The 25,949-nt window shown below is 39.7% G+C and overlaps 1 protein-coding gene across 1 annotated transcript in view; it reads left to right on the top strand.

The window, feature by feature from the left end:
- Nucleotides 1-25,949, top strand: part of LOC122561374 (broad substrate specificity ATP-binding cassette transporter ABCG2-like) — a 96,419-nt gene that overhangs the window by 60,612 nt on the left and 9,858 nt on the right. The window contains exons 6-12 of the mRNA XM_087999274.1: nt 1,583-1,699; nt 3,076-3,329; nt 3,426-3,508; nt 16,883-16,972; nt 19,300-19,424; nt 21,287-21,441; nt 25,773-25,862. Coding sequence (XP_087855400.1) covers nt 1,583-1,699; nt 3,076-3,329; nt 3,426-3,508; nt 16,883-16,972; nt 19,300-19,424; nt 21,287-21,441; nt 25,773-25,862 — 914 coding nt within the window. The remainder of the gene's footprint in view (nt 1-1,582; nt 1,700-3,075; nt 3,330-3,425; nt 3,509-16,882; nt 16,973-19,299; nt 19,425-21,286; nt 21,442-25,772; nt 25,863-25,949) is intronic.

The raw sequence follows: 25,949 nt of genomic DNA, 5'->3' as shown, positions 1-25,949 counted from the left end.
GAGTCATAGAGATGAATCATCCTTTGGTCCAATTTGTCCATGCCAACCAGATATCCTAAATTAATCTAGTTCTAGTTGCCAGCATTTGGCCTTTTGCCCTCTAAATCTTTTCTATCATACACCCATCCAGATGCCTTTAAAATGTTCTTATTGTACCAGTCTCCACCATATCCTCTGGCAGTTCATTCCATACATGCACCATTCTCTGCATGAAAATGTTGCCCCTTAGATCCCTTTTAAATCTTTTCCCTCTCACCTTAATCCAATGCCCTCTCATTTTGGACTCCCCTACCCTGGGACAAAAACCTTGACTATTCACCCTATCCATGCTCCTCAAAATTTTATAAACTTCAAATGGTCATCTTTTATCCTCCGACATTCTAGGGAAAACAGCCTCAATCTATTTAGCCTCTCCAGCAATTTCAAATCCTCCAATCCTGGCAACATCTTGTAAATCTTTTCTGAACCCTTTTAAGTTTAACAACTTCTTTCCAGACAGACGAGAATTGAATGCAGTATTCCAATGCAGTAAATCCCAAACAGCAAGAGCACCAACACTGATTCCTATTGGAAAAACACTCCTCAACTGTCACCCTCTGCTTCCTGCTACTCAGCCAATTGTGGATCCAATTTGTTAAATTTCCTTGGATCCACAATTGGCTTTGCTATTGGTCTCCCATTCAGCCTTGCTGAAATCCCAGTAGTCTACATCAAAAGCATTGTACCGATCTACCTGCCAAACATCTTTGAAAAATTTAGGTTGGTAAGCCATGACCACGCTTTAGCAAAACCATGCTGAAGTTCTTGATTAATCCCTTCTACTTCAAATGCAAAATAACTTTGTCCTGCAGAATTGCTTCCAATAGTTTCCTCATATTGAAACCCTGTTATCCCATAGACCTTCTGACGAACACTGACAAGGCAGCAGCTGTAGAGAAAGGTTCTGCCAACTTAGCTTTCAAGAACTGAGAAGCTTAATAACAAACCTTCCAGCATGGTTTCAGAGCTTCAGGTTTTCCTGTAAGGAAATTAGACCCCTGATATAACAGCCGTAAATGCATGTCTATGTAACCTGATGAACAGCATTCTCTTCAATGAAATCTGCAATTATTTTGGATACTCCATCCTAGCTACTTGAACTTATCCCAAATCCAAGTCAGGAGTGGGAAAGACTTCCTCCTTCACTGGATTATCAAGAATCCATGAACTGATAACTACACTGTCAGTTTCATACTTGTAGAAGAGCACTATCTGAATGTACGCAATTTGACTGATGCAGTATTAGATCTTTGAGGATGAGTGTATATTTGTCTAAACTCACAAAATGTTTGCTGCTGCTGGTCCATATAAAGTGACTATCAGAGGTTTAGACACACACACCTTTTCAAAACTAAACCACAGTGATTGCAGATAGAGAGGAAGGCAATTAGGGGTTTGAGTTTGTCTCTCCTCCTTTGTCTGTAATAGTCGGAAAGGCCTGTAAAGGGGAATATAAAGTAATTGGTTTCATTAAAATTCCTAGGTACTTGATTTTGCAAGGTATTCCAGTATATAAGCATTGATGTTGTGTCTTTTGTTTTAGGCTATGAATGCGAAACCTTCAACAATCCAGCGGATTTCTTTTTAGATGTTATGAATGGAGACTCTGATAATAAAGAAAATCGTCAGCTGGCAGCAGGTTTAGACAATGAAAGTTCAGGTATTTATGATGATATTTCAGATATTTGAGTTCATTATTCCTCCTAAAACTAATGATTTTTGATTTACAGAGAAATGAAGCATATTGTGGTTAACGTTTTGAACATACAACTGAAGAAAGAAAATGACAAGTTTCATTATGTGTGTCCTAATGCAGGAGTTCAAATTACTGGTCTGTTAGGATGGGACTTTGGCCAAACAGATGATTAGATTATATTAGATTCCCTACAGTGTGGAAACAGGCCCTTCGGCCCAACAAGTCTACACCGACCCCTCCAAAGAGTAACCCATCCCCCTCTGACTAATGCACCTAACACTATGAACAATTTAGCATGGCCAATTCACCTTACTTGCACATCTTTAGATTGTGGGAGGAAACCGGAGCACCGGAGAAAACCCACGCAGACACAAGGAGAATGTGCAAACTCCACACACAGTTGCCTGAGGCTGGAATCAAACCAATTTGATTCTCCACATTGTTTAAATACTATGCACTCTTATACTGAACTCTATTCAAGTTTCCAAAGTACATGTCCTGATGCAGAGCTGCCATGAACACAAACTTGTAAAATGTATTCTTTGGATCTCTTTTGAATAACTAATACCGCAACAACTGGCAGAATAACTGATACCACCAAAAACTTTAGTTTTTCTAAGTAAACTGAAACCCCAAAATTTTCTTTAAGTATTATTTTAGGCAGGTATGGCCAAATGAATGACAAGGAAGAAAAATTAAGGGGCACATGGAGTGGGCAGCAGATAAAAAAGAATTGGTTGTTGGACCAGTTCTTCAAGTTTTATGGGTGGCACAGTGGTTAGCACTGCTGTCTCACAGCATCAGAGACCCCGGTTCAATTCCCGCTTCAGGCGACTGACTGTGTGGAGTTTGCACATTCTCCCTGTGTCTGCGTGGGTTTCCTCCGGGTGCTCTGGTTTCCTCCCACAGTCCAAAAATGTGCAGGTTAGGTGAATCGGCTATGCTAAATTGCCCGTAGTGTTAGGTGTAGGAAAATGGGTCTGGTTGGGTTGCGCTTTGGCGGGTTGTTGTGGACTTGTTGGGCCTGTTTCTACACTGTAAGTAATCTAAACTTAAGGATTCAAGTTTACTTATTACTAGGTCACATTTCCCTTACCATTAAAAGAGGGAACCTGAGGATGCTCTTTAATATTAAAAGTACTATGTAATTGAAAATTTTCATGATTAATTATTATTACCACAACAAAGTACAGAAATTGTCAAATTCTTAAACTAAACAGTCAAACTCCGCAGGTCAGGCAGCACCTTTGCAGAGAAATGTGGTTAATGTTTCAGGTCTATGACCTTTCAAGGTGAAATGCTGGTATTTTTATAGATTTGTTTATTTTTTTCAGTTGCAGGAAAATCAACATCAGACATGAAACAGGAAAAAACTTTTGCAGAGAAGCTGGCTGAATCCTATATGAAATCAAGCCAGTATCAAGAGACAGTGGAAATACTTATGCAGATAGAAGGAAACAGAGGTGATAAAGAAATAAAAGAAATGCAAATGCAGTCAATTACATATACAACAAGCTTCTTACATCAACTTTTCTGGGTTAGTAATCGGATATTTAAGAATTTTGTTCGAAACCCACAATCATCTATTGCCGAGGTGAGAGGAATCTGATTTAAGCATTAGTTTAAATATATGTGAATTTTGTGCATATCTGCTGAAGTGACTTAACATTATTCTACAATCTCAATGCAGGTTTTTCTTAATAGTCTTCTGGGATTCTTTCTTGGTGCAATCTATTTTGGAGTAAAACTTGATTCAAGTGGAATTCAAAACAGGTACATAGATAATTCATTGTGGAAAAGGGTTTGTTAACTTCTTGCAGTTTACCAATTTGTTTGTCTCCTGAAAGTGGTCAGGACATCAAAAAAAATCAAGGGCTATGATCCTGGAATTTCTGAGTTAATGAAAGGGACTAGTAGATGACTGTGCAACTGACATGTGGCCTGCCATTTGCATGGGGCAGTGGGTATCTGCTCAGGTCACATTGGATCTCACAGGTCCCTGGATCTCTGTAATGGATCTCTCAGCATAATTTTGACACTTCCTTCAACTGTGAACTTAGATGAATAACATTTTAAGGAGCAGGACCTTGCAAGATCAAATGGAAAATCTAAGAATTTGCAGGAACTCAATATAACCTTCTACCTATTGCTTTGTAATGAATTCAGCCAGATTTGTATAGTCTGATAGCAGGAATTTAGTAGAATCTACCAATTCATCCAATCACTGTATCTATTGATTGTATATTATAAATAATTAATCTACGTAGATTTCTTCCTGCCTTTGACTATTATATGTTGCTATCGCTATCTTTATAATGGAAATCAGCTTTATAAGCATTTCATATCTTTTTGCGAATGTAAGCTTTCCAGTCGCATCACAGGTATGGTTATTTTAGCAGTTCCCATTATAAAATAATTTATAATGGGTATATAAAAAGATTATTTATGGTGTAACCCTAAATACCAGGACGTTGCCAGGTAAGAAGAAAAGAAGAAGGACTTGAGACTGGTTTCGTTAGAGAGAAGGAGGTTGAGAGGTGACTTAATTAAGACATATAAGATGATCAGAAGATTAGATAGGGTTGACAGTGAGAGTGTTTTTCCTCGCATGGTGATGGCTAGCACAAGGGGACATAGCTTTAAATTAAGGGGTGATCGATACAGGATAGATGTCAGAGGTAGGTTCTTTACTCAGAAAGTAGTAAGGACGTGGAATGCTCTGCCTGCAACAGTAGTAGACTTGCCAACTTGAAGGCCATTTAAACGGTCATTGGATAAACATATGGATGAAAATGGAATAGTGTAGGTTAGATGAGCTTCAGATTGGTTTCACAGGTCAGCGAAACATCGAAGGCTGAAGAGTCTGTACTGTGCTGTAATGTTCTGTGTTCTAATCCCACTTAAGAACTAGAGGAGTGCAGATATTGTGAAGAAATATGAGCTGGAGGGAGACGTGAGTTTGTATGGAGGGTTCTGAAAATTAGATTTTTAGGTCTATTAGAGTTGTTGTCAAAGTAGGAGTCAATGCAGTTGAGCAAACACAAATGGAGCAATCTAGAATGAGAGATCATAGTTTTAGGATAAGGGATAGCAGATTTAAAACAGAGGTGACAGTAAATTATTTCTCTGAAATTTCCAGAATTCACTACCTCAGAATGCAGTGGATTCTTAGATATTGAGTAAAGTTAAGGAGGAGAAAGAGGAGTTGAGACCGAGATAACATCAGCCATTATCGTACCAACAGGCTCAAGGAGCTGAAATCCCTACTCCAACCCCTATTTACTATGTTCTAAAGCTGATAAGTGAAAAGTCCTTCATGCAACAATTTAATCTAATCTTAAAAAAAAGTTAGGGTGCGGGCAGCAACGCTTTGAATGAATTCAAATGTATACAATGTGGAAAGCAGGATGTTTGTCACATTTCATTATGAAAGCCACAATTATATTTGCCTTCACCACCCTTTCTATAAGTGTATTCTAGATCATAACCATGCACATAGTCTGGGGGTTAAGATAGATAGAGAGAGAGACAGGGGATGGGAGACAGAAGAAGACTGAGAGGTGGGGTTGAGAAAGAAAAGAAGACAAGGTGTGGTGGGAAAGAAAGAATTGGGGTGGAGAGTAGTTGGTGAAGGGATAAGGGGAGCCAGGATTGGTTTGAAGGAAGTCAGGAGGAGAGTAGTAGTCTCATGGAGGAGTGAGGAAAGAGGTTTGAGGAGACAGATGGCAAGATGGCAAGATGACAAGGCTGAAGGTGGAGTTAGAACCATCTTGAGCAACCTAGGCTTTCTCTCAACTTCCTCAAGCATCTTAAGCCCTTACTGCTTGACGCAGTCACCTGGTTCTGGTGCTGCTGCGGTCTGCTCCAACTAATTGAGGATGTGAGTGACTAAATCAATGCCTGAGTGGCAGCAAGCCTGTAGTCCTTTAGTCAAAGTTGCCAGCCACCACTAAATGATAGCCAGTGTATTTTGTTTAATATTTCGGGCCCATACTTACTCAAGAATAAGTTATTCCTTCTCCTGCAGGTAAAAAACAGGCTAAAGACCAATAAATACAATAGACAATATAAATGCTATCAATTGGTTTTTCCTTCCAAGAAGGTTATTTCTCAAGTTGGCTTTGACTCTTTGCTTTTAATCTACATCATCTGTCTCTTAACCTTTCTTCCAGAGAAGAGTGTCTTTCTATCTACTCTAAGTGGGCGGCACGGTGGCACAGTGGTTAGCACTGCTGCCTCGCAGCGCCAGAGACCCGGGTTCAATTCCCGCCTCAGGCGACTGACTGTGTGGAGTTTGCATGTTCTCCCCGTGTCTGCGTGGGTTTCCTCCCACAATCCAAAGATGTGCAGGTCAGGTGAATTGGCCTTGCTAAATTGCCCGTAGTGTTAGGTAAGGGGCAAATGTAGGGGTATGGGTGGGTTGCGCTTCGGCGGGTCGGTGTGGACTTGTTGGGCCGAAGGGCCTGTTTCCACACTGTAATGTAATCTAAAGTCCGTAGGATTTTGAATATCTGTATCATGTCTGCACTCAATTCCAGCTTCTCTACTTCAACACATTGTTAAAGTCTCTCAACCGTGGAAACATTCTTTTGAATCTTTTCTGCATTTCCTAAAATGTAATGTTCAAAATTGAATGCTCTACTCTACTTGTCACCAAACCAGTGTAGTTTTTTAAATTATCTTTTTTAAAAATTTTATTCTAAGTTAATATGAGTGGCGCTTACGTAAACAATTTTCACTGTATTTTATACTGAATACAAGTGACAATAAATGATTCAATTCAGTTCAGAATGTGCAAGTTTAGGTAGGATATTGGAGCAAAGGGATCTTTGAGTACAAATACAGTTCACTAAAAGTCATGCCATAAGTTAACAAAGTCATTAAAAGCAAAGCAAAAGGATAAAATTGAATAGCAAGGAAGTTCTGCTAAACCTGCATCGAACCACTGTTAGAACATATTGTATGGGTCATCATTTTTTTAAAAGATTATTAGACTGGATCTCTTTTCCCTTCAAAAAAGAAATGGTAACCTGATGGTGGAACTTTAACGGGTTTTGAGAAGATTTGTGACTCAGATTGAGGTTCTGGACGTAAGTGTGCTCACTGAGCTGGAAGGTTCATTTTCAGACGTTTCGTCGCCATACCAGATAACATTATCAGTGAGCCTCCGGTGAAGCACTGGTGGTATGGCCTGCTTTTTATGTATGTGTTTATGTTTTCTTGGGTTGGTGATGTCATTTCCTTTGGTGATGTTATTTCTTGTGGACAAAACCTACAGACAAACCAATGGAACACCCAAGGGATCTCCAATATCAGGGTTCTTAGCAGAGGCAGTAATGCAGAGACTCGAACAAATAGCTCTGCCAACCATCCAACCCAAACTTTGGGTCTGCTACGTGGATGACACCTTTGTCATCACTAAAAAAAACTTAGAGGAAACCTTCAAGACCATCATTTTCCCTTACTGGCATAAAATTCACTAAAGAGGAGGAAAACAACAACAAACTGCCATTCCTAGATTTCGCAGTAGAGCAAACAGCCATGGGGAACTTCAAACCAGAGTCTACAGGAAAACAACACACCGACCAAATACTGAACTACAGAAGCAGTCATCCCAAAACCCACAAACAGCGCTGCATTAGAACGTTATTTCCACAAGCCACCACACACTGCAGCACAGAGGCACTATGAAGGGCAGAGGAAAATCATCTTTACAGAGTATTCAAAAAGAATGGGTACGCAATTAACACAGTCCACTGATTTCTCAGCATCAAACCCAAGCAAGCAGACAAAACACGTCCAGAAACCCTAGCCACTTTCCCCTACATCAAAGATATCTCCGAAATGACTGCCAGACTACTCAGATCTCTTGGCATCATGGTAGCCCACAAACCCACCAACACACTAAAACAGCGGCTAATTAACTTGAAAGATCCTATACATACAGCAAGCAAAACTAATGTAATTTACAAAATACTTTGCAAGAAATGTAACGAACGCTACATTGGACAAACAGGCAGAAAACTGGCCACCAGGATAGATACATGAACATCAACGAGCCACAAAAAGACATGACCCACTCTCACTAGTATGTTTACATACAGATGAGGAAGGACACCACTTTGACTGAGACAACACATCCATCCTAGGTCAAGCCAAACAGAGGCATGCATGAGAATTCCTAGAAGCATTGCACTCCAACCGGAACTCTATCAACAAACACGTTGATTGGATCGCATTTACCCCCCCCCTGAGAAAAAGAACAGGAAATGACATCACCACAAGAAATGACATCGCCAACCTAAGGAAACCTGAACACATAAATAAAAGGTAGGCCATGCCACCAGTGCTTCACCGGAGGCTCACTGCTGATGTTACTTAGTATGGTGATGAAAAGTCTGAAAACAAACTTTCTAGCTTATTTCCTCATAGAGAAGTCTACTAATATAAGATAGTCACTGAGGAATCTAACAGAAAATTTAGAAGAAATTTCTTTACACAGGTGGTGAAAATGTGATACTCAGTACCATAGTAATGGTTTTAATACATAGTGTAAATGTAGTTCAAGGAAAGCGACACAAGCAAATGAGAGAGAAGGGAAAAGGTGGTTATATTGGTTCATTAAAAAAAATTGAGTGACAGAGTAGTTAGGCAGGACACTAGGATAACTCCCTGCTCTTCTTTGAAATAGTGCTTTAGGATATTTTACATTAATCTGAACAGGGTGTCTCAGTTTTATGTTTCAATCAATGGTGCAATGCTCCCTAAGTATTGTATTGCAATGCCAACTTTGATTTTGGGGCCCAAGTTCTACAGGGGAACTGTAATGTTGCAGAGATCGAGGCTTTTGTCATATAGAGGAGGCGGCAAGGATAGATCTTTACAGGACTTCAGAAATACTGTTAATTAGAGCACAAGAGAAGGAACCAAGAAAGGGCAGTTTCAACAAGCAAAACAATGGAAAAGAGAATTTGGGAAAGAATACTGATTTTGACTATAAAAAGGTTGCACTGAAGTATTAGTAGGGAAAAAGGGATAGTACATAATTGCTGTAAGTGTCACTGGTGACTCTACTATTTTATTGCTGTGGTAGGGGCATAGGCTTGATTGAAGATATTCAAAAGGGAATTGCTGTAAAGGTGGCATCAAGTTGGGAAGCTCAAATATTTTGGTTAGCAAAAGCAACTGATAATGATTGTTGTCCTTCCAGATCAAAAAACTTAATGTACAGACTCATCAACAGTGAACACTGATAGTTATATAGCCCCAGTCTGCGTGCACTGTGTCAGAGGCAGAAGGGGCATTGGAACTCATGTGTCAACATGGTTAAACGCTGCTTCATGACATTGTTCATGGACTGCAAGGAGTCATTGGCATGATTCTTTTTAAAAATGACAAAAACTCTGGGTCAGAGTTCTCCAGCTGATATTTCCAGCTTGTTAGTCTTGTGGTCATACCACTTTGGAATTCCTTTAAACTTGTCTTTGTTGTTTTCTTTATACTGTAACTATGTCAGAATGCAATGGTCTTCCCTTCTAATTGCTTGCCCTAGCCAGTGCAGTAATGCTTTCAGGAGCATCTCCTCAATATGTGTTGTTTGAACTCAGTCTAAGATCTTGAGTATTGTAATCTGTCAACAGATCCTGAGGATAGAGTGAAGACCATACATGTGAAATTGTTCCAACTTTTTTAAGTTGTAATAGAGTACAGGGCTCAGAAGCATAAAGAGAGAAGTAATCGCACAAACATTATACAACTTGATCTCGGTAGTCAGTCTAATGTGATAGAACATAGAACATAGAACAATACAGCACAGATCAGGCCCTTCGGCCCACGATGTTGTGCCGAACATTTGTCGTAGCTTAAGCACCCATCCATGTATCTATCCAATTGCCGCTTAAAGGTCACCAAAGATTCTGACTCTACCACTCCCACAGGCAGTGCATTCCATGCCCCCACCACTCTCTGGGTAAAGAACCCACCCCTGACATCTCCCCTATACCTTCCACCCTTCACCTTAAATTTATGTCCCCTTGTAACACTCTGTTGTACCCGGGGAAAAAGTTTCTGACTGTCTACTCTATCTATTCCTCTGATCATCTTATAAACCTCTATCAAGTCACCCCTCATCCTTGGCCGTTCCAACGAGAAAAGGCCTAGCACTCTCAACCTATCCTCGTACGACCTATTCTCCATTCCAGGCAACATCCTGGTAAATCTTCTCTGCACCCTCTCCAAAGCTTCCACATCTTTCCTAAAGTGAGGCGACCAGAACTGCACACTAGTGATGGTTTAGTACTCTGATTTGAGACCTTTCAAGCAACTGGTTCAGTTTGCTAATCTTAGTTTATAATCCTTTATCAAGCAAACTATTGTTGGAGATAATGATTCCTCAGTGTATAAAGCTATCAACATTTTGCACCTTTGTATCATTGTAAATGTCTTATTGAACAGCACTGGAATTTGATAAGGGCTGATAAGACTGATGATCAATACAAATAGTTTTGGAGCCTGTGAAAATCTGTCAATGACAATCCGAAAATCTCTTGCTGAGTGAGCCACTGGATACAGTTATCAGCAAAATTGACTTCCTGGATGTGTTCCAAAGGCATTTTGGTCTTTGCACAAAAACACCACAGGTCAAAGAGTGAGCTATCAAGATGATATTGGAGATGCACTCTTTTCGAGATTCTTAACAGCATGGTGAAGGTCACAAGATAAAAGGATTGATGACCATAGGCCTGCTTCATTCCATTCAAATTCTGAAAGGAGGCTAATGATATTCTATTTAAAAGGACTTGGCTTGTCATTCCAACATGGAACAGCTGTATGAACATGACTAATTCTTTTTTGCAACTATGTTGGTTCAGGATTGCCAGAAGATTACCTGATTGAGTGTGTCAAAGGCCTTTGTCTGGTCAGTGAAAAAGTGCCAAGCTCTGTTTGAGGCATTTTTCCTGAATTTGTCTGATAAACATCATGTCAACAATGCTGAGACCTGGGCAAAAATTATACTCAGCCTCAGATAGATTTGTTTCTGCCAGAATGATAAGTCTGTTTAGGATAAAATGAGCAAAAATCTTCCAGCTATGGACAGAATTGAGATTCCTCTGCTCGCCACAGTGCACTTTGCTGCCTTTTTTTTTGTACAGAGCAACAATCGTAGCATTGCAAAAAGCCATTTATGTATTCTTCATTCCAAATGCATAAGACGACATCATGGAAGACCTCTATCGCGTCATGGTTTGCCATTTTAAAACTTTTCTGCTGGAATTTAATCATTTCCTAAAGCCTTGTCTGAGTTAATCTGTTTAATTACTTGCTTGATCTCAAGAAAGAAGAAGGAGGCAAATCAGCCTCATTAAGGAAAAGTCACTGAGGAATCTGATCAAGGGCCGTGGAGTTGGCAGTAAGCGGTCCAAGTACTGCTTTATTCGAGCATTATCTCTGGGGCTGAAAAATGACACTTCACCACATATCTATAAGTTTATCATGTGGGAGGTGACACTGGGCAGCTTACAGCAGAAACTGAATGGTATAAAACAACTGGAGTGATTCATATAGGTATGGCCCCAACATATGATTGAAGGCATTGAAATGATGAAAGCATAACATTTAGTAAAGTTGCCTCACAGATGCACAAGCAACACATTTCTTATTCACTTCTAAAGCAACAAATGTTAGCAAACATGAATAGCCCTGGTCTGGGGCTATTCATAGGGCCAGTCAGCAAGCTGCAGCTGCATGCCTTCAAGTTATTTGTGCTCTAGCAAAGTTGGTGGAAGCAGTGTGGATAAACTGAAGGAGTTGAAGATTGCTGCTGAAAAAAAAAAGGCAGAGACAATTACGAAGGGTCATGCCCAGTTCAGATATGCCATACTGTGTTGTGAATGTTCACTCTACACATGCTTTAAAAATGGAGGTCTCAAATCATGTGATTATTGTCATGGCAAAACACAAGAAATCATTCATAGCTGGTGAAAGAAGCAATGACCGCGGCCACTTATTTTTTATTCAAAGAATGTAAGAATGAAGAATAAATAATAAGAGCAATCCACATGTGTCACTTGGTCCATCCATAGTAGTAAGACAAGTGGAAGCTTTGTCATATTTCAGCAAATGAAACAGGGCCTGAAGATCTGTGAATGCTTCTCACTGCAGTTCAATGAGTCCATTGTTATGACTAACATAGTCTAGCTGCTTGTTTTTGTGTGCATGGTTTTCAAGGACATAACAATTAAAAAAGACCTTTTCACCTTTGTGCCTCTTAAAAAGAAGAACAAGGGTGACGATCTGCAACTTGTCCAAAAGGTACTTACTTGAGAAAAATATTCCAATCAAGAAGTTGGTTTCCGTCATAAGTGATGGTGTATCTGCTATGCATATTGCCAATGCAAGCTTTGTTACATTTTGCAGGAATGATCCTAGTTTCTCTTGTGACTTGCAATTGTACTCGCAAGCTTTGGCAAGTAGATGGGCTCTTTTTATATTATGAAATTTGTTATTAAGAATGTAAATTCAATTTGAGCTAGAGTCCTTTAGCACTGCTTGTTTCAATCCTTACTCACTGAACTCAATGCTGCCTATGGAGAACTAATCCTCCATACTGATGTGAGGTGAATAAGTTCAGGGAAGGTCCTGCAAAGATTTTTAGATCTGATGCCTGAAATCGTCACTTTCTTTAAATCAAAAATCAAGTGACCAGCGAGTGGACTTCAGGTTCCTTACAGACATGCTAAAACTGAATGAGCTGAACTGCGAATTGCAGAGAATTCACTGAGACGTAGCACATATGATCGGTGTTGAGAATGCTTTGAAATTGAAATTAGGTCTATGGTCTTCTCGGTTAAAAAATAAAATGCTGAAACATTTCCTGAGTTTGGAGAAAATGTTATAAAAACAAATCAAAGAAGAAATCTACTCTAAAAACCTCAATACACACCCGAGTAAATTAGCAGAAGAATATAACAAATATTTCAGGAATTAGATGTGATAGAACAAATCGTTATGTTTGTTTCAAATCCATTCTTCCCAAATAGATTACTTTACAGTGTGGAAACAGGCCCTTCGGCCCAACAAGTCCACACCGACCCGCCGAAGCGTAACCCACCCCTACCCCTACATTTACCCCTTACCTAACACTACGGGCAATTTAGCATGGCCAATTCACCTAACCTGCACATCTTTGGACTGTGGGAGGAAACCGGAGCACCCAGAGGAAACCCACGCAGACACGGGAAGAACGTGCAAACTCCACACAGTCAGTCGCCTGAGGCGGGAATTGAACCCGGGTCTCTGGCGCTGCGAGGCAGCAGTGCTAACCACTGTACCACCGTGCCGCCCACAAGTAGATATTGGTGGGTTAGTTACCAAATTCCACTGGCTGTTTGACTTATAAAGCAGTGGACTTGATATAGTAATGATTATTCTACAAAATTATATTGAGATGAAAATCAGATGAAGGAGCAGTGATTTTTGATGACGTAAACAGAGAAAAATAAGTAATTTCAAAACAAAAGCTTACTTTGGCTTCATATTCCCCTATGGGATATCATTCTCCCAACTGAAGCTAATCAAGTTAAAGTATTGCACCCACCACACAGTCAGCTATTTGATTGATTGTATAAAACAGCTGTCTCAAATAATAATCCAGATTTCAAGGCACTGGCAGATAATATGCAGTCACACGTGTCACACTTAGACTTGGTGAGTTGAAGACAAAATGAATAATTACATATAGAATTGTATTTTAAAAATAAGCAATTTATTCTGTATTTTCTCGGGGTTAGATTTTGGGTAGTACTTAAATTCAAAAAGTGATCTTGTGATTCAAATTTGAAGACCACTGATCAAGTCATTTATATAAATTGTAAATGTTTATACTCAAGTTCCCACCACCAATTCTTGTGGCACACTACTCATTATGTGTTGCTACTGTGAAAAAGAACCACCTATGTCTTCATTCTGCTTCCTGTTAGCCAACCAATCTTCTATCCATATTAGTATGCTCTCCCTACACCATGAGCTTCTATTTTTTGCAATCATCTTTGATGTGGCACCTTATCAAATGCCTTCTGGAAATCTTAGTACAAAATATTCACTTGTTCCTCTTGATTCACAGCACATATTATGCCCTCATAGAACTCCAATAGCTTAGTCAATAGTTACAGAAAATCATATTAATTCTGCCTGATGACTTTGAACTTATCTAACTGCCCTGTCATATCTTAGAGTCATCAAATTGTACAACACAGAAACAGACCTTTCAGTCCAACTCATCCATGCTGACCAGATATCCTCAATTAGTCTAGTCATATTTGCCAGCGTTTGACCCATATCCTCCTAAGCTCCATCCTGATGCCTTTTAAATGTTGTAATTGTACTAGCCTCCACCATCTCCTCTGGTCACCCATTCCATACATGCAACGCTCTCTGCATGAAAAAGTTGCCCCTTAGGTCCTTTATAAATCTTTCACCTCTTACCTTAAACCTAAACCCTAGGTGGCCCCGACCCTTGGAAAAAGACCTTGGCTATTCACCCTAACGATGACCCATTTGATTTTATAAACCTCTATAATATCACCCCTCAGCCTCCAACGTTCCAGGAGAAACAGCCCCAGCCTATTCAGCTTCTCCCTATAGCTCAAACTCTTCAACCCTTCAAAAACATCCTCGTAAATCTTTGCACCTTTTCAAGTTTCACAACATCTTTTTTAAGCAGAGAGACCAGAATTGAATGCAGTATTCCAAAAGTGGCCTAGCCAATGTCCTGTACAGCCGCAACTGACCAATAAAGATAAGCATAAAGATCAATAAAGACAAATACTTTTTTCACTACCCTATCTACCTGTGACTCCACCCTCAGGAAACTATGAACCTGCACCTAAGGTGTCTTTGTTTGGCAACAAGTTTGCCAATAAGAGTATAAGTCCTGCCCCCAAAAATGCAACACCTCACATTTATCTAAAATAAACTCCACATGCCCATTGGCCTATCTCATCAAGTAGGTAAAAACTATGACTGCTGATGCTGTAAACCAGATTCTGGAATTGAACTGCTGTGCTTTTCCAGCACCACTAATCCATCATCTGATCAAGTTCCCGTCGCACTCTGAGATAACCTTCTTCACTGTCTACTCCACACCAATTTTGGTGTCATCTGAAAACTTACTAACCATTCCTCCTACATTCACATCCAAATTATTTATATAATTAACCAAAAGCAGTGGACCCAGCACCTATCCTTGTGGCACACTGCTGGTCATAAGCCTCCAGTCCAAAAAAACAGCCCTCCAACACTCTCTGTTTCAATATCTTCAAGCCAATTTTGTATCCAAATGGCTAGCTCTTCCTGGATTCTATGTGATCTAACTTACTAACCAGTCAACCGTGTAGAACCAATTTTTTAAATAATGGTTTCTAACATTTTTCCTGTGATAGATATTAAGCTAATTTTCAACTTTCCTTTTGGAATAGAAGAAATATATTAATTATCTTCAAATCTAATGGAATAGTTTCCAAATGAAGAGAAATTTGGAAAATGAAAAGCAATGCATCAACTATCTCAGTGGTCCTTTAAGATCCGAGGACGAAGACCATTTGGAGCCAGGGAATTTTCAGCCTGTGGCACCAGCAATTTACACAGTAACACTTCTCTGGTGATTATGATTTTCCTGAGTTCCTTCTTCCCTTCTATTTCTTGACTTCTTGTTGCTTCTGGGATGTTGCATGCATGCTTTATAGTGAAGAACAATACAAAATACCTGTTCAATTTTTCTTATTTTCCATTATTGATGTTCCAGTCTGACTTTCTATAGAACCAAATGCTTATTTTGTTAATTTTTAGTTTACAGAAATTTACAGAAATTGTCACTATCCGTTTTTACATTTCTGGCAAATTTTGTCTCAGGCTCTATTTTTACCCTCAGACATTTTGTTTATATGATTTTTAATATTTTTACTTAACCACAGACGACAGGTCTGTCATTTCAAATCTCTCTTATTCACTGGAATGTGTCTATACTGTATATTCTGAAATATCCTCGTAAATGTTTTTCACTCCATCTCTATTAAACTATCCTTTAACCTCATTTGCCAATTCACTTTAGCCAACTCTGCTGTCATGCCTTCATAATTTATCTTTTTTATGAGCCCTGAATCTATTAATCTCTCCCCAAAACTGAATGTAAAATTTAATCTTATTACAATTGCTGCTACCGAAGGGAAACTGGAGTCCTGCCTCAGGACATTTCATTTTACTAAGGTTATGATGATGGAATTCTGTCATTCCCTTAACTGAGACCTGAAACCTTCAAAAAGGCGTGTCAGTCTTTCAAATGTCAAAGAAGATTGTCATTGCCTTTTCCTTTGCAACTTTTCAAGTGCCAGCTGGCGACATAAGTAGTGTCACCACTCACCAGCCACAGAAGAACCCACAAGATGATAGAGGACTTCATTCTCTTCTCTGAGGAAGGACGATCAGGATGAAAAGACATCTAAATTTCCCAGGATTGTTGGTCTGCTGATGTTACAGGGCATAATCAACCAGACACAAATGCTGTGTGGATCTCCAGGTCAGCGGAATATGATAACACAACCACAAGAGTTGCCACACAATAAAAATATAGTTGATTGACAATCAGTTTTAGTGAATGCTTGTTTACTTGGAATAATGCATGATGCTTTTGCCAGGCTGAACCACCCTTCCACTATCCACAACCCGCAATCTGAGGGCTTTCATGAGAATCATGCATTTAACCCATCCATCAGCTAAAACACAAATTTCATTGCTTAGATTGATTGGTGTGATTGAATTGGTATGTACAATTTACACTTGATATGTGTTTGTGATAATGTGTAGTGGTACTATACTTTTCAACTCTGGTCTCCAGCATCTGCAGTCCTCACTTTCCCCCAGTTTCCAATAAGTTCAGCATGCTGATCCACAAACCCCTGCATCCTTTTTTTGTGCATAATGTCCAGCTAAGTGAGGAATATTTCAAAATGTTTACCACAATAAAATCAGATTTTGTAATATTAGGAAAGTGGAGCAGACTAATATGTAGTACTGACCAAAAAGCATGCATTTGTAATGTTTATTGCATACTTTAAATGAACTTTGCTAATTATTGTATTTCTTACATTGTAGAGTCGGTTCTTTCCATTTCCTTGCTTCCTATGAATGCTTTAGTAGTGTGTCTGCTGTGGCATTGTTCATCCAAGCCAGGAAAATCTTCATGTAAGCATACAGTTGTTGTAACTATAAACTATAAATGGTTGTTTATGAATTTTTTAGCTGTTCTGATTATTGACATAACACAGCATATCTACAGAATCTTTTTTTTATCATTGACTTTGGAAAACACTCAGTGCTGCTTAGTACTGTTTCAACCAAAATTAGCCATTGTCATTCTGTGATTCTCAAGCCTTTGCAGGATGGGTCTAACCATCTTAAACACTATTGAGCTACAATTCACATCGAAACTTTTCGGCTGGGCTCCACCATCTCAAATCTTTTGGAATGCTGGTGCTGGTAGCTTGGGAAACTTTAGGCTATTTTGCCTACATAAAAATACAGAGGAAGTCTCTGGAGTTTAGCAGAAACCTACTAACTGTGAAGCACTAAAGAAATATTGATGGTATGATAAGTCACAAATATAGATATTTTAGGGATATAACTGACAAAGAAAATTCCCCCTGCTCCAATCAGCCTATAAAATGGCATAGTTTCCCTTTTTGGCTTCATGACTTCTATCGGAAAGGATTTTATTTGTGAAGCTCTTCTGAACAGAGTATCATTAAGCTTGCTGGTGAGAACCTGCTTGTCTCATCTACCATAAGTCACCTGATATTTTTTGAAATTTGCAAAAAGTTTAAGGTCACGTAAACTGGGACCAGCATCACTATTCTTCTAATCTTCAGGCTGCAGAAGACATGTTTTTCTGATTGTTTCAGGAGAAATCACAAACTTCTGAGGAACAAATGTTCATTCTGCTGTTTACTTTGATTACAAATATCCTCTTATCAGGAAGGGACAAGATGGGAATTTTAGTATGGAGACGTGTGGAGGAGTACGCTCAGGTGTGATTGAGGGTTACAGTTGGCAAAAATGTAATCATATCTAAATACTAGCTCCAATATGCCTAATTTTAGGGCCTGAATTTGCAGCCTTATAAATATTGGATCTAGTACTGTTTCTGTTAAAGAAAAGGCCATTCCCAGTTCTAACATTGTTCACCAGGGAGCAGGGAAACCATTTGCCTTCCAGATGAAATTAAGTGAGAGAATCAGAGGTGTCATTTTAGACATTTTTAATTAATTCATTCAGATGTGCTGACACACCTCTGGAGCAAGTGGGACTTGAGCTCAGATCTCCTGGCTGACACTGCCATTGCACCTCGAGAGCCCTCACCATTTTCCTTCCAATTGAAGCTAATTAAATTCTGTTTAAAAAACCCCTTTAACACATTGCGTCAGCTGAATATAGAAATGTTTGCAAGTGATGTACAGATTATTCATGCCTTCAGAAGCAAAGTAACTGAAAAGGAATAGTGAAGAGTGGAAAGCAAATCATAGCTGCCCAGGGCCTCACCCTAGCTAGTCAAAGGTTACTGTGAAAGTCCATAGTGTTGGGGGTAAGATTGGCTAGCTAACATAAACAGAGATTAGACATAAATGAACTATTTTCTGGTTGACAAGGTGTAATGGTGTAATGGTGATCCACAGGGATCACTTCTGCGGCCTCAACATTTTAAAATTTAGACTTGGATGAAAGGGCCAAATGCATGGTTGCCAAATTTACTGATGTTGAAAAGAAAGGTAGCAAAGTATGTTGTACATAAGACATGATGAATATTTTCATTGTGTGAGGAGAATGAAATACAAACATGGTGAAGTTCAGTTATACCCGACACCAGTGAGACAACACCTGGAAAACTGTACGTAGTATTAGTGTCCTTCTTTAAGGATGTAAATACATTGAAGCCAGTTCAGCGAAGTTTTACTAGACTAACACGTGGTGTGCGGTGAAGGGTAGTGAGGAGCCAATGGCCCAGTGGTATTATTGCAGCTCTGTTAATCCAGAGACCCAGGTCATGTTCTGATGACTCAGGTTCAAATTCCACCATAGCAGATGGTATAATTTGAATTCAATAAACTCTGGAAGTAAGAGTCTAGTGATGCTCATGAATCCATTGTCGATTGTTGAAAAAACCCATTTGGATCACTAATGTCCTTTAGGGAAGGAAACTGCCACCCTTATCTGGTCTGGCCAACATGTGACAGCAATGTGGTTGACTCTTAACTACCCTCTGGGCAAATAGGGATGGGCAATAAACGCTAGTCTAGCCAGATACACCCTCATCCTGGGAATGAATAAAAACAAGCACAGGTCTTACAAGCTGTCCAAAGCAGACTTTAAGTAGACGACTAAATATATGTTGTTAACAATGTAAAACTTTAAGTCACATGATTAATCCAATATGGTAGAAAAGACAACAAAAATTTTAACAATCTCATTAAAAATTGTTATTTTTATTTTACTAATGCAATTATTTTCTTTCTTAGACATGAATATATCAGTGGATATTACAGGATTTCAGCATACTTCTTAGCAACAATAATAGGGGATTTATTACCCATACGAACACTGCCTGCCATTGTATTTTCATGTATAACCTATTGGATGGTTGGTAAATATATATCATTCACATGGTTTTAATGTCATTTTTAGAATGCATGTATAATTGACACCTATGATGCTTTTCCAAATATGGATGCATAGACTATGTTCAGAGATCTTGCATACCTAATAAACTGTAATACTTGACATAAGTAAAGGTACGATAAAATCACCATAATCCCAGAAGACCATGGAGCTGCTCTCTCATTAGAGAGAGACAGAGAGAGAGAGAGTTGCTGGTGAATTTAACCTTAAGGTCACCACACCTTAGGTAAGGGTGAGTCACAGTAACCAAAGCCAGTAAAGGAATAAACTCATACTATTATTGTCACTATGAATTGTAAATCAGCCATTCAGCCAATTGAGCTAACCAACACCTGAATCCAATGTTAATTCTATACAGATAAGAAAATGACTGTATCTACAGAATATATCCACTTTGAAACTTTACAAGATTATTTAAATATTGTTTCATTCCTAACTACCATTATGATTATTTTGATAATTGCTTGTGTATCTGTATCTCCTGAGATTTGTTATATCATCCATCTCAAAAATAGTTACAAATAGTTTCCAGTCCCATTGGAAGGGTTTTCCTTAAATCTCGTAGTGACTATTAACATTCAGTCTCTGGTCTTGGTTTCAAGTATATAGATTCAATTCTACAGGGTTGCAGGAGGGGATGTTGGAAGACTGCACTGACATGCCAGGCATCTAGAAGCCCTACTAACCTCATGTTTGCAGGCAGGAGCACACATGTGGTAACTGTGCCTGGCTGTAAGTGGGCTTTGTAATGCCTCAACAATTCCATTTAGAATTAGATAGATAAATAAATCTCCAGTTCTATCAGTGGAATCCAGAAAGTGTATCACGATATTAGTGATTACAATGAGATTGGTTAGATAGCCTTTATGTGATCTAAGAGATGGTAAACTGGGTTGTAAATTCACTGAATAGTGGAAGAATCTAGGGCCAGGATAACTCAAGGATGTTCCATGGAGCATTCTTTCATGGTCCTTGAGAAGTTCAAAGAGAAGCTTTTCAAACTTACCTTGGTCCTATTGTCACTCATCTATTAAAACATATACAAGTTTTGACACAGCAAGGAGTCGGGGCATATGAAGTTGCCAACATCCTTTGAATGTATCTTTTAAATGGTTCCCAAATTCAAATCATGGCTTCCCCATTGTTTCACATCTGTGCTGGTGTGAAATGCAATCAACTGAAAGCAACCCAAGGCCATAAAAATGTGGAAGGTCTGAAATATCCACTACTGCAACTTTGAGACCAGCAATTTTGGGACAATTGGGTGCAGGATTGGAACTCAGCACCTTTCCCTCACCAATGAAAATTTCCAGTGCACAATCTTGAAATTAGTTGCAAGCTGCTACTTTTAAAGCCCACAGATGCAATGAACACTAAGTTGGGTCAGGAAAATCCAGCCTATAGTCTGTTTCTGTGGTGCTGGAAATCTGTAAGTCTGTCTAGAAGGACCATAGAATAAATTAACAAAATCTTGTTTGAATAGTTCCAGAGAACGATCAATTATGCAATAATTAAGGTCTCTTAGTCTTTAATTTTATATTTATCCAGCATACTCATCTCTAATACACCTTGATTCAGTAGGCCTTGGCTCTTCACTTTGGTTTCTCAAAGAGTCACACTTATGGTGCAGAATATACAAAATAATAACAAGCCAGATATAAAGGCAAATGGAATGGTGGTAGTTTCCATTACTATGAGCCAGTAGGCCCAAATTGAGGTCCTATCTGCCCCAGCTTAATAACATCGCCAAGGATGTTGTTTAGAAAATATCTATCAGGTTGCTTGTGCACTTAGAAAAATAATCATGAATTGTTTTTCTTTTTGCAGGTTATCAGAGGAATCTTGCCAATTTTTTATTCTTTATGCTAATTCTGTTACTGACATCATATGCAGCTACATCCTTGGCTATGGCCGTTAGTGCTGGATTAGATACAATGACTACTGCAGGGGTGGTAATCAATGGTATTTTCGTTTTTGCAATGGTAAGTTAGATATTTTATGGCGTGAGGGCATTGCTCATTTCAATGCTGCCTCTTTCAATATAGTGACTTAGTCACTGTCGACACACCATTTTATCATGAATAACCCTTTACCTGCTATCATTGTTATAGAGTAGTATAGAGGAATCTTAATCTTGAATAATGCAGCTTGTGGCAGAATCACGAAAAGTCAAGCAAGGCTCATTTCCACTTTGGGGACATCTTGTTGCATCTTTTATGTTTTTGACAAATGGTGTGGCAAGTTTCTCACTAAGCAACAATGATTTGCTGATTAAGGGGGAATATTGCTCATTAAATGCCTTATTAATGAGCCACCTTGTCTCATTAATATTTTAGTTTTCTGTCCTACCAAATGAGTCAACCAAGATAGACATTGAGAAATTTTACATTGAGACTAGAGAGGGGCACCTGCTGCAAAGGATCTCTATGTTGCATACAACCAAACTAGTCGCAGGGTATGATCCACAGAAACCACCTGCTCATCCAAGGACATTGGCATCTGACATTTGCCAACCCCTTATGCCGATCACTTCTGGTATACTGTCATGGCCCTCTGGAAACAAGGATGTGCATTGCAAAGTGCACAGGTAGCTAGCACTGAAAGGCTGCAGCAGGGACACTTTATGAGCACAGACAGGTACCCAGCCCACAGCTTGGACTAGACTTCATTTCAGAGCTGTTGTCTTGATTTCATACATCTTGCTCACATTGCACCTACATGCATATTTGCACTATTATGCTTTGCATGCCAATGCATGCAGTCACAACCAGGGAGTTTGTCTTGCTGACCAGTGGTCCTCAGTCAAGGGGATGCACATCTTGCTGTAAGGCAGTGGGCTACATCAATCTCACAACTACATCATTTGCCAGTAGCTTATGCATAAACTCATGACATGTGCAACAGGCATCTCTGAAAGTTTCAGGGGAGTAATCCTCACCTACATCATGATGCAGCTGTCAATTAGGACGTTTTAGTACATTCAGTCAAGGGTAGCCTCCCATAGCAATCCAGGGAATTAACCATGGTCAGGCATCTCCTTGGAGGAATCACAGTGAGTGGCTTCCTAGCTCTGCAGTATAGGGGGGTTAGATAACAGTTAATCCTGTGACTCCATGATACCAATCCAGGTGGTAGCTGTAACACTGGCAGAGGACTTTATAACCACCAGTCAGGGGTCTGGGCACTTCTCAGACAAGACTGGTTAGGTTACTTTAGGGATGGGCCATAGACTGTCAACTCCATGGGCGGCACGGTGGCACAGTGGTTAGCACTGCTGCCTCACAGCGCCAGAGACCCGGGTTCAATTCCCGCCTCAGGCGACTGACTGTGTGGAGTTTGCACGTTCTCCCCGTGTCTGCGTGGGTTTCCTCCGGGTGCTCCGGCTTCCTCCCACAGTCACAAAGATGTGCAGGTCAGGTGAATTGGCCATCCTAAATTGCCCGTAGTGTTAGGTAAGGGGTAAATGTAGGGGTATGCTAAATTGCCCGTAGTGTTAGGTAAGGGGTAAATGTAGGGGTATGGGTGGGTTTCGCTTCGGCGGGTCGGTGTGGACTTGTTGGGCCGAAGGGCCTGTTTCCACACTGTAATGTAATGTAATGTAATCTAATCTAATCCATCTGCAGCAACTAAGGGAAAAGGGGGTGGTTAGGTATGGACAACTGCTAGCATGGAAAGGAGGCTTCCCAAGTTAATCTTAGGGACTGGGGCTTGCAGTTGTGAATGACAATTGTGAAGGGAGAATACAGTATCTGTAGGTTGGGGTACAGTGAAATGTGAACTGGAAAGGGGTCATACAAGAGGGAGGGTTCATCCACAATCATGAGCATCCTGGCTTCAAGATTGTGGGAGAGGTATGGTTACTTCATATGCATACACATTAAGTTGGAGGGGGAAAGCCATGGCCAAGAAGTGCCTTCCATTGTGCTGGAGATTGAAAGTTGCAATGGGGAAGAAAATGACGCAACCACACTTGGAATGGGTGAGGTAAGTGACTTAATCTCTGAGGGAGGATGATGCAGGACCCATGATGTTAGAACTTTTAAAGGGAAAGAACATTGTCCACAGGCCCAGTGCTGTACAGAACAAATACAGCTATTATCTGGTCATCCAAATACATTGCCCCACTGTTTGTGTTGAACATTCCTGCCCCAGACATCACTGACCAACTTATTCACGCCAATACATTAGGACAGTGGGGCTGCAAAAGAATAGGTATGTGCAAGGAGGGCCTTGTACAAGGTATTAGCAGCACCCGTAGCTCTATATAGGCCTTGTTTCTTTTATTTCCAGAACATGCAACAGACTCTCAGCACATATCTCCATCCTTTGTGGCCATGAAGTACATCTCATCCTATAACAATGATAATAATAGCTACACAGAGAGCTGAACAACTAAACATAAGGAGAAGTCAATCTCAATTATTAAAAAAGTGCAAAATAACATTTAGCGCATTGTCTTCCTTGCCACTATATCTTACTATATTCCAGTTTCCCCAATGGGGTGGGGAGCTGGGTGTTTCACCATGGAGGTGGTATATGTGCTGGAAGCATCTCCAACACACAAGAAAGAGGTGTTGCGGCCAGTGTGTGGATGCAATGTGCAATGTATGAGTGACAGTAAAGTTAAGGTGAGTGTTGCAATGGAATGGAGATTGCACTGAATCAGTTGATAGAGTTAAAAATCAGACAACATCAGGTTACAGTCCAACAGATTATTTGGAAGCACTAGCTTTTGGAGCACTGCTCCTTCATCAGCTGAAAGGACACAAATATCTTGGCATCCCTGCAAGAGAGGTCCTGGTCTTCTGCTAGAAGGGCTAAGATTCTCTCCTGGGGGATGAGCAGGATCATGGAGGATCTGTACAGGCTCTCTATACCCTGTTATAAGCTGAATTCTCCTAGGATGAAAGAAAGGCAGGAACTGAGTGGAATTACTTCTGATGCAGGTTTGTGAAAGGTGGTGAGGTGTTTTGAGATAGTGAGGAAGCAGTGCAGAGGCTCAGTAGGCTAAGTAGCGTGGGAGGTTGGAGTGTGTGAATGAGGGACGATATTGCAGGCAATAATGTGGGTGGCAGTGCATGAGACTTGGTGGGATGTGGGTGAAGTAGGAGAAATGGAGTGAGTGTGAGGAGGCAAAGAGCCTGAAATTACCCTGGCAGAGCTGAACAGTTAATTGACATTCTTATAGTACTTCTAGCCCTTCCTCCAGACTGTGGAGACCGCACTGATCTGGGTGATGACCTCAGGTCAAGTTCTGATGACATGGCCTTCTCTCCTGGTCCTTCAGGAAGAGGGTGGCCCTTCTCTGCATCATTCCATCCATTAGGTTAGGATTAGGGATTTTAAGAAGAAAAACATTTGAATGCAAGAAAGAACCAAAGTCTACCCAATTGGCTACAGAACTAAAGATTGACCATCTCCCTGGGACAACACTGTCTTCATTGCTAAAAATACAAAAGGACTGTGAGAATTAACTCATCCCACCCTTGTGGTCTGGTTTCTGACCAGAAGAATTTATTTTTCTCTGACTATATTTTGCTACCTATAAGATTTTGTTGTACTTTGTGTTTTTGTTTGTCTTATTCATGAATAAATGTAAATGTATTGGGTGTTTTAAAGTGGTTTAGTATAGCAAGTTAGCAATCCATTTTTGCTCTTTGTTAAATACTATATTTTTCACATTATTGTTCTGTTAATAACATTGATAACATTATTTTTCTGTTAATGATAAAAATTAGTGTGAAATTTTCTCTATTCTGAATAGCAGTCAGGTAAATTGATCACCTTCATGGTTTAATTAGGTAGTTGCTATTTGCATGGGTTGTGGAGATGTACAGCCCAATTATTCGCATATTCTTCCCAATTTTATTGTGACAATTGGCAAGGGCATGCCTAACTGTTCTTGAATCACTGTAGACTAAATATGTTTTGACGGATTTGTTTCCTTTTCCCTACCCCTTTCTCTTTCTTTTTTCATTTTCCTTTTTTTATTTTCTTCCTCTTTCCTTTTTCTATTCCTTCCCTTTCTTGTCAGCTTATTGTCTTATTTACAAGTGGTTGCTGCCCATGTGTGTGCTGTTTTTGGTTATCTACTGGTAACAGTTCAAGGGAAGGTGTTGTTAAAGAAACCTTGTCTGCTGCAAGCATGCTTTTTGCAGATTGAAAATACTGTAGCCAGAGTACATTAGAAACGGAAGGAGAATACGTCTAAGATGGTGAAAAATGTGATGCAATAATTACTTTAATATGAGTAATTAACAAATAACATAAAGCACTACACATTTATAATTACATGAATACTTTTTATCCTCAGACCTTTTCTGGCCTTCTTGTGAACTTACCAACTATTTCAAAGGGGCTGAACTGGTTGCAATATTTCAGTATTCCTAGGTACAGCTTTGCGGTAAGTTATTGCTTATCTTAATGTTACATTAACAATAGCAGAACAGTTTGTGTTTGGTTTCCACAAACGTCAAACCCCAAAGCCTAC

The sequence above is a fragment of the Chiloscyllium plagiosum genome, unplaced genomic scaffold (assembly GCF_037043375.1).
Source record: "Chiloscyllium plagiosum isolate Xiang-an unplaced genomic scaffold, Cpla_swu_hap1 HiC_scaffold_22, whole genome shotgun sequence".
NCBI classification, from domain to species: Eukaryota; Metazoa; Chordata; class Chondrichthyes; order Orectolobiformes; family Hemiscylliidae; genus Chiloscyllium; species Chiloscyllium plagiosum.
This window is presented reverse-complemented; position numbering and strand designations above follow the sequence as displayed.